Raw genomic sequence first — 15367 nt, 5'->3', positions numbered from 1 at the left:
AGCGAAGAAATAATGGAAAATGTGAAAAAAAACGGGGAAAATTATTCATCCTTGAGGGCTTCAATGATGCCCAAAATAACTATTCCACGCGGGCGAAGTCGCGGGCGCAGCTAGTAATAAATATAGACAGGATGAAGAAGTATACATACATACATACATACATATGGTCACGTCTATATCCCTTGCGGGGTAGACAGAGCCAATAGTCTTGAAAAGACTGAATGGCTACGTTCAGCTATTTGGCTTAATGATAGAAGAAAGGTATAGGAAGAAGTATAAAAACCATAAACAATACGCACGCTGTTCTATAGCCTCCGAAACTCTTGGAATCTCTGATGCTCAGAATACTGGAATACCAGAAACTCTTCAGTTGGCTGTCAGTTGAATTCTTGATGTAGTTATGGACGAAGAGGAAGTCGCTCTCTGTGATGGTGGAAGAGGCGAGGATGTTTTGGATTGCGACGATACGAAGCTGGACGTGTTCAGTCTGGTTTGTCAGGATCGGAAGGTTGATTTTCAGGACCTATAAATAAAGTTATACATATATATATATAGTATAGTACCTCTAGTAATTATAAACATATACATATATATGTATTTAATTACTAGAGGCCGCCTGCAACTTCTACCGCGTGGAATTAATTCCGAGAGAACTCCGGAATTAAAAGTAGCCTATATGTTATTTTGGATCTTCAGCTACCTACATACCGAATTTCATCGTAATCGGTTCATCGGTCATACTTACAAACTTTCGCATTTATAATATTAGTAGGATATGGTAACTCAATCTGTGTAATTTGTCTCGTATAAAGGTATATATATATTTATAAAATTCTCATGTCACAATGTTCGTACCCGTACTCCTCCGAAACGGCTTGACCGATTCTCATGAAAATTTGAGAACATATTGAGTAGTAGGTCCGAGAATCGGCCAATTTTCATACCCCTTAGTGAAAAGGCTTAACGAAATGTTTAAATATTAAAAAAATATATAAATTTTTTGACATTTTATTTCATTTCTTTAATTTTTTTTTATAATGTCGCATTAAAAACTACATACAACCCTAAATTTTCACCCTTTCATCACAAACCCCTATTTTTATAGCCATTTTGGTAATTTAATAATTTTTCATTGCCGGTCGATAACGGACGAAGTCGCCGGCACAGTTATGAATATGTTGAGCGAACGTGCCGTGCCGTGTGGTTCCCGACACCAATACAAAAAAGAATAGGACCACTCCATCTCTTTCCCATGGATGTCTTAAAAGGCGACTTAGAGATAGGCTTACAACCTTGGGATTCTTTTTTAGGCGATGGGCTAGCAACCTGTCACTATTTGAATCTCAATTCTATTCTATCATTAAGCCAAATAGCGTGGCCATTCAGTCTTTTCAAGACTGTTGGCTCTGTCTACCCCGCAAGGGATAGTGACCATATGTATGTTGAGCAAAGGCGGACTTATCGCTAAGCAATCTCACCCCACCTCGAAAGGAATCTCGTAGAAACCTTCAGGTCTACTGCTGAACGCCGCCCACAATCTCTCGTAAAGATTCTTCGTGGTATCTCCGTATATCACGTTGGTATACGCCTGGGCTGCGTACCCTATGTTGCAAAGACCTTGTAGCCAGATCAGACGGTCAATATATTGAGGGCAGTCTGAAAAATACACATACATAGAATAGAATTGAATAGATATATTTTCAAAATTGGACATTGAAACATACATACATATCGTCACTTTCTCTTGCGGGGTAGACAGAGCCAACAGTGTTGAAAAGACTGAATGGCCACGTTCAGCTATTTGGCTTAATGATAGAATTGAGATTCAAATAGTGACAGGTTGCTAGCCCATCGCCTTAAATAGAATCCCAAGTTTGTAAGCCTATCCCTTAGTCGCCTTTTACGACATCCATGGGAAAGAGATGGACTGGTCCTATTCTTTTTTGTATTAGAGCCGGTAACCACACCGCACTGAAAAATACATTCACATCTTTATCCTTAACGAGGTAGACAGAGCCAACAGTCAATGTGAGCGATGAACTGTGTGGTTTTATGATGGTATATAGATTCGAATAGTGACAGGTTGCTAGAACATAGGCTAATTTAGAATCCCAAGTTTGTTAGCCATTCCTTTAGTCACCTTTTACGACGTCCATGCGTAAGATACGGATGATTCAGATTTCAAAAAGAACTCCGTGTACATAGTTTAATAGCTTACATAGTACGCAGGTCCCGGGTTCGAATCCCGGCCAGGGCATGATGAGAAACTGTCTCTGATTGGCCTTGATCTTGAATGTTTATCTATATAAGTATTTATTATAAAATATAGTATGGTTGATTTAGTATCTCGTACTACAAGTTTCGAACTTACTTCGAGGCTAACACAATCTTTGTAATTTGTCCCTTAAAAAAAAAATATCCTACCGCTGTACATCCTGAAATACTTGACAACGATGTAGTCCAAATAATTGGTGCAACAGCTGGCCTGATTGTGGGTGTACTGAGTCTTCTGGACAAGTGTCGCGAAGCTCAGGATACCAGCTCTCCTGGAAGCAGAAATAAACAGTATTTAGCATAGATCTGCCCGCGATTCCGTCCGCATGGAATAGTTATTGGGTATCATTGAAGCCCTCAAGGATGAATAATTTTCCCCGTATTTTTTTTCATTTTTTCCATTATTTCTTTGTTCCTTATAGTTGCAGCGTGATGTTATATAGCCTACAGCCGCCCTCGATAAATGGTCTGTTCAGCGCAAAAAGATTTTTTCAATTCGAACCAGTAGTTCCTGAGATTAGCGCGTTCAAATAAACAAACAAACTCTTCAGCTTTATAATATTAGTACAGTACAGATTAATCTACTGATGTAAGTTCCGGTGATCTTACGCTGAAAATACCTGATCATGTCATGTCAATATCTCATCTCTAGCTCAAATACCTGACCATGTCATGTCAATACCTAAAATCTCGCTCAAATACGTGACCATGTTATGTCAATACCTAAAATCTCGCTCAAATACCTGATCATGTCATGTCAATACCTCAACTCTCGTTCAAATACCTGATCATGTCATGTCAATACCTCATCTCTCGCTCAAATACCTGATCATGTCATGTCAATACCTCATCTCTCGCTCAAATACCTGATCATGCCATGTCAATAAGTAATCTCTCCCTATAATACCTGATCATTGTCATGTCAATAACTAATCTCTCCCTATATTACCTGATCATGTCATGTCGATACCTAATCTCTCGCTCAAATACCTGATCATGTCATGTCAATAACTAATCTCTCGCTCAAATACCTGATCATGTCATGTCAATACCTCATCTCTCGCTCAAATACCTGATCATGTCATGTCAATAACTAATCTCTCGCTCAAATACCTGATCATGTCATGTCAATAACTAATCTCTCGCTCAAATACCTGATCATTGTCATGTCAATACCTAATCTCTCGCTCAAACACCTGATCATGTCATGTCAATACCTCATCTCTCGCTCAAATACCTGATCATGTCATGTCAATATCTCATCTCTCGCTCAAATACCTGATCATGTCATGTCAATACCTAATATCTCGCTCAAATACCTGATCATGTCATGTCAATACCTCATCTCTCGCTCAAATACCTGATCATATAATGTCAATACCTGATCTCTGGACTGAAGTCCAGGCCCAGTTTAGTGAAGACCTCCAGCTCCTCAAGCAAAGATTGGTTGAATTTCGCTATGTTAAATGGAATCTTCCGTATCAAAGCTATGATTGCGGCGTCTTCTATTTTATCCTGAAATATTACCAGATATATATCATTTGCTGTGTGTCTGCCATTTTGTACTCAAACAAGAATTGGTGTCACGGCTCCCCAACATTTGGGAGTCATCCCTAAGCGGGGAACCCAGCGGGGGACACTGCGGGGTGCGCGGGCGCACGGCCACGTACCGCGCGCGGCTCGCATCACTGACTTCGCTTCCTGCCGCTACAACACTCGGACGACCAGGTATATCAGGGTGGACTTATACATAATATGAAATATTGGATGTCTACCCCGCTCATACGAAGGCGGGGCATCGACACATGGTTTAATATTTTTTAAAGAACAAGTAAATAAATAAATAAATGTATACAGGACAAATTACACAGATTGAGTTAGCCTCGAAGTAAGTTCGAGACTTGTGTTATGAGATACTAACTCAACGATACTATATTTTACAATAAATACTTATATAGATAAACATCCAAGACCCAGGCCAATCAGGAAAAGTTCTTTTCTCATCATGCCCTGGCCGGGATTCGAACCCGGGACCTCCGGTGTCACAGACAAGCGTACTACCGCTGCGCCACAGAGGCCGTTAACAAGTGCATCTGCCGTGTCCCGTGCCCTCCCTGTTTGGTTTCCTTCCACCCAAAGGTTGAGTGGAAGAGATTGCATTAGCAATAAGTCCGCCTTTGTACCATCTCTGTCTGTTTTGTGCTGTTCTGAATGTATTACTCTTATGGTGCAATAAAGAGTTTTATCTCTCTATCTATTTTCCTGTCACGAAAAGAAAAGAGAATAGGACTACCCAATCTTTTCCCATGGATGTCGTAAAAGGCGACTAAGGGATAGACTTACAAATTTGGGATTCTTTTTGTAGGCGATGGGCTAGCAACCTGTCACTATTTTAATCTCAATTCCGTCATTAAGCCTAACAGCTGAACGCGGCCTATCAGTCTTTTCAAGACTTTGGAATTGAGATCCAAATAGTGACAGATTGCTAGCCCATCGCCTAAAAAAAAGGATCGCAATTTTAAAAGCCTATCCCTTAGTCGCCTTTTACGACATCCATGGGAAAGAGTTGGAGTGGTCCTATTCTTTTTTGTATTGGTGCCGGGAACCACACGGCACTGCCGGGAACCACACAGCACAACAAATAATAACAACAAATATACCTTCTTCTCAATAACCAAGTACTTGATGAACCTAGCGCATGCGTGCGTCTTCACGTGAGGTACCATCTCCAGGAATATGTTTCTTGAAGTCTCGATGTCGTAACTTGTACCAAGGATCAGGTTCTCGAACAGGAGCACCAGGTGTTCGTAGTCCAGCTGAGACATTGTGCTGGAATATATATAACAAGCTGTACACGCGACTTATTGATCAATAGTATTTAATCAATCAAAAAAGATCACTCAATCAAACAGGTTGACTAAGCAGATATACAAGGAGAGTGTGGAGGGAAAGGTCGGAGTGGGAAGACCTAGACGAACGTATCTTCATCAAATTAAGGACGTCCTGGTAAAGGGTCAGGTCAAAAGTACCCGAAACCGCCGAGCTTGCATGAAGAGAGTTATGAATGTGGATGAAGCGATGGAAGTATGCAGAGATCGTGGCAAGTGGAAAGAGGTAGTCTCTGCCTACCCCTCCGGGAAAAAGGCGTGATTTTATGTATGTATGAATGTACACGTGACTTCGTCCGCGTGGAATAGTTATCATCATTATTGAAGCCCTCAAAGAGGAATGCATTTTCCCCGTTTTTTTTTTTCACATTTTCCATTATTTCTTCGCTCCTAATAGTTGCAGCGTGATGTTATATAGCCTAAAGCCTTCTTCGATAAATGGTCATTTCAACACAAAAAGTATTATTCAATGAGAACCAGTAGTTATTGAGATTAGCGCGTTCAAACAAACAAACAAACTCTTCAGCTTTATAATATTAGTATAGATGAGAGTGTATGAAACTTACATACATACATACATACATAAAATCACGCCTCTTTCCCGGAGGGGTAGGCAGAGACTACCTCTTTCCACTTGCCACGATCTCTACATACTTCTTTCGCTTCGTCCACATTCATAACTCTCTTCATACAAGCTCGGCGGTTTCGGGTACTTTTGACCTGACCCTTTACCAGGACGTCCTTAATTTGATCAAGATACGTTCGTCTAGGTCTTCCCACTCCGACCTTTCCCTCCACACTCTCCTTGTATATCTGCTTAGTCAACCTGCTTTCATTCATCCTCTCCACATGACCGAACCATCTTAACATACCCTTTTCTACTCCTGTAACTACATCTTCTTTCACATCACAACATTCCCTTATCACGCTGTTCCTTATCCTGTCACTCAATTTCACACCCATCATACTCCTTAACGCTCTCATTTCCACTGCATTTATTCTGCTTTCATGCTTCTTTTGCCATACCCAACTTTCACTCCCATACATTAATGTCGGGACCAACACGCCCCTGTGCACAGCCAGTCGAGCCTTTTTGGATAGTTTCTGACTGCTCATAAAGGCATGCAAAGCTCCATTCACCATGTTCCCCGCGTTCACTCTCCTTTCAATATCACTATCATACTTGCCATCTGATGTAAACTTTGATCCTAGATATACAAACTCTTTCACTTGCTCCACTTTTTCTCCTCCAATCAAAATATTACATGCTGTCATTTCTTTCTCCATTTCAAAAACCAGTGTTTTAGTTTTACTTACGTTCACTTTCATTCCTTTCTCTTTTAAAGCTTCATGCATACAGTTTACCATCTCCTGTAACTCCTCCGCTGATGACGCCAGTATAACCTGATCGTCGGCATAGAGCAGACATTTGACGAGTAACTCATTCATCCTTAATCCACTTTTAGACTCTTTCAAATCTGTCAAACAGCTATCCATAAATAGGTTGAACAGCCACGGTGACGCAACACATCCTTGCCTAACGCCTTTCTCAATCTTAAACCACTCAGTGTGCGCTCCGTTTATCCTGACACAAGCACTCGAATCCTCATATAAGGATTTCAGTGCTCGTATTAAGAGACTGCTCACCCCATGCATAGAAAGTGCTGACCACAATTCATTCCTCTCAACTCTGTCATAGGCCTTTTCCAGATCTACGAATGTGCAATAGACTTTTTGACTCTTGGCCAAAAACTTTTCGGCTATGCACCGCAAGGAAAAGACCTGATCAGTACATCCCATTCCCTTTCGAAATCCCGCTTGAGCATCCCATATTTTGTCATCAGTTTCATTCCTGACTCTATTAATCAATACCTTAGCATACAATTTGCCGACGACGCTAAGCAGGCTTATACCACGATAATTTTTTTGCAGTCCAGCTGTGACCCTTTTCCTTTGTAAAGTGGCACGATAACAGCCTTACACCAATCTTTTGGTACTCGGCCGCTTCTCCAACACAAATTGAAAAGGCAGTACAACTGACTAGCTACTACGCCTTTTCCTGCTTTAAGCATCTCGACCGACACTCTATCACACCCAGCAGCCTTTCCCGCTTTCATACTCTTAAGTGCTTCCACAATTTCGAACATTTCAATTTCGCCTTCCATCTCATTCTCTTTTTCTTCGCTATAGCAGAAATCTTTCTTATTTCCTTCCTTTTTTTCAAATAAACTTTCAAAATAGTCCTTCCATATCTTTAGTACACATTCTTCTCCTTTCACAACGCTACCATCCTGGCATCTGATCCTAGTCAGCTCTCTGGTTATAGTATTTCCTCGGGCTGACCTTACGGATTTCCAGAATACTTTCAGATTTGACTGAAAGTCTTCTGATAGCCTTTTATCAAAATCCTCTTTATACTCTTCTTTCTTTCTAATCACAGCTTTCTTAACCAAATCTTTCATTTTCTTATATTCCTTACGTGCTTCATTCACATCTTCATCTATAACCTGTATGAAACTTACTTCAACAAAATGGCGAAATCCACATTATGTATTAACGTGGCGTTCCTAACTATATTCTCAGCGTCGATGCCTTCAGTCGCAATTTTTAGAAGGATCTGCAACATTGAAAAATCAATTTCATACAAACATACATACATATGGTCACATCTATATCCCTTGTGGGGTAGACAGAGCCAACAGTCTTGAAAAGACTGATAGGCCACGTTCAGCTATTTTGCTTAATGACAGAATTGAGATTCAAATAGGTTGCTAGCCCATCGCCTAAAAAAAGAATCCCAAGTTTGTAAGCCTGCCCCTTAGTCGCCTTTTACTACATCCATGGGAAAGAGATGGAGTGGTCCTATTTTATATTTTTTGTATTGGATCCGGTAACCGCTCGGCATAAAATTAATTTCAATCGAGAAATATTCAGATTTTATGTTTTATCTATTACTTAACTTGGGATTCTTCTTTTAGGCGACGGGCTAGAATCATCGCTCCCGCTACAAGTCATTTTAAGACTGACTATACATGTAATTGAGATCCAAATGATTGTAATCTTACCCTGTAAGTCTTATTCTTCAAATATTCCTGACTGTACTCCCTGATGCCGTTGGATGGGTTGCTGGAGTCACTGGTCTCGTACATGATGGACGTTCGGTTCAAATCCAGTTCATGAACGTCAGGCATGGGGCGGTGTGACTCGTAATACAAGGAAAGTCTGTAAGCAATCAATTTTACATACATACATACATACATATGGTCACGTCTATATCCCTTGCGGGGTAGACAGAGCCAACCTAATGATAGAATTGAGATTCAAATAGTGACAGGTTGCTAGCCCATCGCCTACAAAAGGAATCCCAAGTTTGTAAGCATATTCCTTAGTCGCCTTTTACGAAATCCATGGGAAAGAGATGGAGTGGTCCTATTCTTTTTTTTTGTATTGGTGCCGGGAACCACACGAATTTATTATATGACATACATACATGTATTCACGTCTATATCCCTTGCGAGATAGACAGAGCCAGCAGTCTTGAAAAGATTGATTAGCCACGTTCAGCTGTTTGGCTTAATGTTCTCAATTTTATATTAGAATAGGACTACTCCATCTCTTTCCAATGGATGTCGTACGAATACGATATAGAAATGAGGGGATAGGCGTATAAACTAAGGATTCTTCTTTTAGGCGATGGGCTAGCAACCTGTCACTATTTGAAACTCAATTCTATCATAAAACCAAACAGCAGAACGTGGCCTATTCAAGGCTCTGTCTAGCCCGCAAGAGATATAAATATGACTTTATGTATAAATAAATAAATACATACAGGACAAATTACACAGATTGAGTTAGCCTCGAAGTAAGTTCGAGACTTGTGTTACGAGATACTAACTCAACGATGCTATATTTTATAATAAATACTTATATACCTATGTAGATAAACATCCAAGACCCGGGCCAATCAGAAAAAGTTCTTTTCTCATCATGCCCTGGCCGGGATTCGAACCCGGGACCTCCGGTGTCACAGACAAGCGTACTACCGCTGCGCCACAGAAGCCGTCAAAATGTATGTAAGTATGTACTATGTTTAAACTAAACGTAGGTACTCACGAAGTAACAGTGCTGAGGAGATTATCATAGGTTCTGTATTGGAATGTTCCCTTTAGCTCCAAGCTTAGTAGTCCCTTCACTTCATCTATGTCGTACACTCGTTCACTCAACGCCATAGATTCCGGCTGCAAAAGTGAATGAATGAAAAAAAAAAATATCGACAATTTTTTTTAGTGTCATCTATATATCTGTCACACGGGCCCTCTCACTAATAGGCCATTGTTACATACATATTATATAGTCACATATATAGTCTATATCCCTTGCGAGGTAGACAGAGCCAACAGTCTTTAAAAGACTGAATGGCCACGTTCAGCTATTTAGCTTAATGATAGAATTGAGATTCAAATAGTGACAGGTTGCTAGCGCATCGCCCAAAAAAAAGAATCCCAAGTTTGTAAGCCTATCCCTCAGTCGCCTTTTACGACATCCATGACAAAGAGACTGAGTGCCTTTGTTCGGTGTACGACAGATTCTGTACTGGACAGATTCGTAATTCGGCAGATTTGCTACTCGACAGATTCGTCGATTAGGCAGATTCATCAATTCGACATATTAGCTGTACGACAGAAAATGGATATTTTTAGATGCTCACATATCCTCGACCTATATAGTCCAGAGCTGTTGGTATTGTGGTCCAATAGTACTCAGTTCCGATGGAGACAACTCTTTGGTTCGTGTATTTCTTCAGACTGTTTCCATTGGTCGTGTAAACTACGTGACACAGATTGTAGAGGCAAGGCTGTAAATGATAAATCGCATCGTTACACGCATATAAACAAGTGTGCCGTGTGGTTCCCGGCACTAACAGAAAATAGAATAGGACCACTCCATCTCTCTCCCATGGATGTCGTAAAAGGCGACTAAGGGGTAGGCTTATAAACTTGGGATTCTTCTTTTAGGCGATGGGCTAGCAACCTGTCACTATTTGAATCTCAATTCTATCTTAAAGCCAAACAGCTGAACGTGGCCTATTAATCTTTACAAGACTGTTGGCTCTGTCTACCCCGCAAGGGATATAGACGTGATTATATGTATGTATGTATGTGTAAACAAGTCTGTATCCCTTGCGGGGTAAACAGTAAAGACAGTCGTGTAAAAATAAAGAGAGATTGATGAAAGAATTGAGAAGAAAGTCGTGAAAAGATTGAAATGCCACATTCAGCTGTATGGATCATAGATGGAGTTGAGATTCAAATAGTGACAGGTTGCTAGCCCATCAATTTAAACAAAGTTTATTACCTCTTGGTCGCTTTTTACGAAATCCATTCTAAAGTGCCAGAAATGACACAAAACGAATTCTATATAATGAAGCCCTCAAGAATGAATAATTTTCCCCGTTTTTATTTCACATTTTAAATTATTTCTTCGCTCCTTATAGTTGCAGCGTGTGTGTGTGCGTGTGATGTTATAAAGCCTAAAGCCTTCCTCGATTAATGGTGTATTCAACGCAAAAAGAATTTCTCAATTTGAACCAGTAGTTCCTGAGATTAGCGCGTTCAAACAAACAAACTCTTCAGCTTTATAATATTAGTACAGATTACATTATTACCTCACTGATTTTATATGTGCCTGGCTTTTTGGTCACTTGGAAGTTCAGTGCCAGAGCCCTCTTCACGTTTTTTGACCAAACTGGCTCTGAACCCAAATATATTGAATCGATTGATCCGCTTTCCTGAAATCAAAATATCATCCATGTATCTAAAATAAGACATTGACTGATTGATTCACTGACACATCAACGGACAGCCGAAATAGCTTAATCTGTATAGCCACTGTATGGCCTAATGATAGAATTGAGATTCAAATAGTGACAGGTTGCTAGCCCATCGCCTAAAAGAAGAATCCCAAGTTTATTAGCTCAGCCCTTAGTCGCCTTTTACGACATCCATGGGAGAGAGATGGAGTGGTCCTATTCTTTTTTGTATTGGTACCGGGAATCACACGGCGTATCCATCATTATTCAAGCAGAAACTAAGTATATTTTAAAACAAATTACTATCACTTACCTCAGATTCATCTTTATTACTTTCTTAGTTTGTAAGACTCTTTTTGTCGCCTTTTATGTGATCGACGCCGAGCTTGCATGAAGAGAGTTATGAATGTGGATGAAGTGAAGGAAATATGCAGAGATCGTGGCAAGTGGAAAGAGGTAGTCTCTGCCTCTTCTCCGGGAAAGAGGCGTGATTTTATGTATGTATGTATGTCACGTCAACAATATAAATACATACAACTCTCTTCATGCAAGCTCGGCGGTTTCGGGTACTTTTGACCTGACCCTTTACCAGGACGTCCTTAATTTGATCAAGATACGTTCGTCTAGGTCTTCCCACCCCGAACTTTCCCTCCACACTCTCCTTGTATATCTGCTTAGTCAACCTGTTTTCATTCATCCTCTCCACATGACCGAACCATCTTAACATACCCTTTTCTATTCCTGTAACTACATCTTCTTTTAATGATCTAAATAATCTTTAACAATCTAAAACTTACATAAAAGTCCACCTCCCATGGCTCCGTCAAATATTTCTCGGCTTCAAGGGACTTGTTATAGTAGTTGTTTCCTCCACTGTACGCAGATGCCTGAAATTATGAAAAAGAAAAACATATCAGTCCGTCTTCTTGTGCCGTGTGGTACCCGGCACCAATAAAAAAAAGAATAGGACCATCTCCATCTTGTTCCCATGGATATCGTTAAAGGCGACTGAGGGTTGTGCTTATAAACTCGGGATTCTTCTTTAAGGCAATGGTCTGGCAAACTGTCACTATTTGAATCTCAATTCTATCTTAAAGCCAAACAGCTGAACGTGGCCTATCAGTCTTTAGACACTTTCACGAGACACTTTTGGATCTGTCGACCTTAAGGTATCAAGACGTGATTATATTCATGACTAACTGTGCCCGCGACTTCGTCCGCGTGGAATAGTTATTTTGGGCATCATTGAAGCCCACAATGATAAATAATTTTCCCCGTTTTTCTTCACATTTTCCATTATTTCTTCGCTCCTAATAGTTGCAACGTGATATTTTATAGCCCAAAGCCTTCCTCGATAAAAAATCTATTCGACACGACAATAATTTTTCAATTCGAACCAGTTGTAGGTACCTGAGATTAGCGCGTTCAAACAAACAAGCAAACAAGCTCTTCAGCTTTATAATATTAGTATAGATTAACCTCTAAGTCCTCCAGCTGAAACCTTGCCCTGGTGAAGTTATTCTCCACCAGAACAGACAGCTTCCCGTCTAAAGACCAGTAGGTCTCGCTGGCTTCCAATCCCGTTGATACGGTGGTCTTGATGAGGAAGATGTACTGGCGATGGGCAGGGAAGAGAAGCTGAAGGCCAGTTGAAGAACACGACGTTGATGTCACTGTGGAATAATAATCTGGTGGAGAATACTACTTAATAATAAAACGGTGTGGTTCCCGGCACCGATATAACTTTATAATAAGTAATATAGTGTGGTTCCCGGCACCGATATAAAAAAATAAAACACTCCATCTCTTTCCTAAGAATATCGTAAAGGCGACTAAGGGATAGGCTTAGGTATAAACTTTGGATTCTTCTTATGGCGATGGGCTAGCAATCTTTCATTTTTTTAATTTCAATTCTATCATTAAGCCTAACAGGTGAACGTGGCCTGTCGGTCTTTTAAGACATCTGGCTCTGTCTACCCTGCAAGGAATATGGACGTGATAAATGTAATTTAGACAGATCGTAACAGACATATATAAAATCACGTCTATATCCCTTGCGGGGCAGACAGAGCCAACAGTCTTGAAAACACAGTCTCGAAAAGACTGTGCAGCTGACAAGTTGCTAGCTCATTGCCTACAAAAAGAATCCCAAGTCTACTAGCCTTTCCCTTAGTCGCCTTTTACGACATCCATAAGTAAGATTATGAAGTACTAGGAACACACGACCCGAACAGGTAGGCAGAGACTACATCTTTCCACATGCCACGATACCTGCATACTACTTGCGCTTCATCCACATTCATAACTCTCTTCATGCCAGCTCGTCAGTCAAATTTACTCAACAAACACATAATTATCGTTTAGTTATATCGGAATGGGCTGTTCTTATTGTTTTTATGATAACTATTATTTGTATTTAATCAAGAAAACGCAATAATGCGAGTTAATAAATAAGGATATTGATTCGTTGAGTTTGAGCTACGCAAATAAACATCTTTGCGTAAACCGACAATATAATTTAATGTGATGATGAGACCATTTGCGTAGAAATAAAAGCGTAGTAAAAAAGGCGGACGGAGTTTTACTATACGCTAAGTGAAGCACTTCACGTAAAAGGCGACTAATAGATAGGCTTACAAACTTGGGATTCCTTTTTTAGGTGACGGGCTAGCAACCTGACATTATTTAAATCTCAATTCTATCATTAAACCAAATAGCTGAACGTGGCCATTCAGTCCTTTCAAAACTGTTGACTCTGTCTATATATATATATATATGTATGTATATATGAGTACGTCAAATTAATGACGTCCTGGCAAAGAGTCAGGTCAAGAGTATTCCCTTTCGAAATCCCGCTTGAGCATCCCATATTTTGTCATCAGTTCCATTCCTGACTCTATTAATCAATACCTTAGCATACAATTTGCCGACGACGCTAAGCAGGCTTATACCACGATAATTTTTGCAGTCCAGCTGTGACCCTTTCTTGGAAAACAATAAATATCCTGATTTGACGAAAATACGTCAAACAACAAGATGACTAGCAGAATCATTTAAATCTCAATTCAGCTGAACTATGTGTCGCTCTACCCCGCAAGGGATATAGTCTTTTTTTAAACGGTTTTATTTAGCTCACCCCGTTTGTTTTATTTATTCTTGGGTCAAATTTAGTAATTCAAATTTCACCCTCTTCCTGTCAACCGATTCATCTGAAATTTTGTATACACTTTGGATTTTGGTGACAATATAATTATGTTTATTCATTATCATTATAAATTCAAGATGGCCGCCGTTACAAAATGGCGGATAATTTAGGTTTCATTAATCCCATCAATATGGGTATCAAATGAAAGGGCTCAACAAGCAGAATACAATATACTATAAAAAATTGAAATCCAAGATGGCGGCCTCTACAAAATGGCGGATAACTTAGGTTTTATCAATCCCATCAACATGGGTATCAAATGAAAGGTCTCAACAAGTAGAATACAATTTACTATTCAAAATTAAAATCTAAGCAGTGGGATAAAATGTAGCCTATGTTACTCCTGAAGGTTAAGTCTATCCCTGTGCCAAATTTCATTCAAATCGGTCCAGTAGTTTTTGAGTTTATTCGTTACAAAAACAAAAAAACTAAAAACTAGAAAATAAAAATAGGTAAAAAAACTTTTTAACTTAAACGGTTTTATGTTAAACATACATTGCAATGTTTAATATAAATGTACTAAAAACCAAAAAATAATAAAATAGATACAGTCGTGGGAACTATAAACATATGCATAGACTAGACTAAAATAAAACCGTGGGGCACGTCAATTGTCTACAAATTATAGACTTAATGTGCGATAGAAGAATCGTTTAATTCGTCGTTAGGCAGTTGGCCCGCAGACGGTGCGCAAATTACTTACTATTTTGCTGGCTAGCGAGGAATCGTTTCACTGCTCGTAGTTTGTCTTTAATCGTTCTATCCTAAATAAAATCCTAATTATAGTGTAACATTACAAAACAAACATTTTAATCAACGATTGTAGACAATTGACGTGCCCCACGGTTTTATTTTAGTCTAGTCTATGCATATGTTTATAGTTCCCACGACTGTATCTATTTTATTATTTTTTGGTTTTTAGTACATTTATATTAAACATTGCAATGTATGTTTAACATAAAACCGTTTAAGTTAAAAAGTTTTTTTACCTATTTTTATATATGTATGTCATTTATGTACATATAGGTATGTAGCGGGAGCGATGATTCGGCTCGACCGCCACCAAAGGGAAGATCTTCCGCCAGGCTGGTGTGACGCCTGGGGAACCGCGCGACAGACGATGTTGTGTTGGAGGTTGTATTAATGCTCCAATCCATGAAATCTTTGAAATCGCGATTTAGATTCTTCGCT

General features: G+C 39.6%; 1 protein-coding gene across 1 annotated transcript in view; it reads right to left on the bottom strand.

The window, feature by feature from the left end:
• The window catches only part of LOC106136572 (uncharacterized), a 37934-nt gene that overhangs the window by 20938 nt on the left and 1629 nt on the right, over window positions 1–15367 (bottom strand). Inside the window, exons 3-14 of the mRNA XM_060953324.1 lie at window positions 12451–12644; window positions 11769–11858; window positions 10828–10950; window positions 9871–10017; window positions 9276–9400; window positions 8228–8384; window positions 7685–7779; window positions 4935–5103; window positions 3656–3789; window positions 2425–2546; window positions 1484–1656; window positions 300–523 (exon numbers count right to left, since the gene is read on the bottom strand). Coding sequence (XP_060809307.1) covers window positions 300–523; window positions 1484–1656; window positions 2425–2546; window positions 3656–3789; window positions 4935–5103; window positions 7685–7779; window positions 8228–8384; window positions 9276–9400; window positions 9871–10017; window positions 10828–10950; window positions 11769–11858; window positions 12451–12644 — 1753 coding nt within the window. The remainder of the gene's footprint in view (window positions 1–299; window positions 524–1483; window positions 1657–2424; window positions 2547–3655; window positions 3790–4934; window positions 5104–7684; window positions 7780–8227; window positions 8385–9275; window positions 9401–9870; window positions 10018–10827; window positions 10951–11768; window positions 11859–12450; window positions 12645–15367) is intronic.

This window comes from Amyelois transitella, chromosome 31 (genome assembly GCF_032362555.1).
Source record: "Amyelois transitella isolate CPQ chromosome 31, ilAmyTran1.1, whole genome shotgun sequence".
In the NCBI taxonomy this organism is placed as follows: domain Eukaryota; kingdom Metazoa; phylum Arthropoda; class Insecta; order Lepidoptera; family Pyralidae; genus Amyelois; species Amyelois transitella.
The sequence above is the reverse complement of the archived record's forward strand: the minus strand, read 5'-3'. Positions and strand labels throughout refer to the sequence as shown.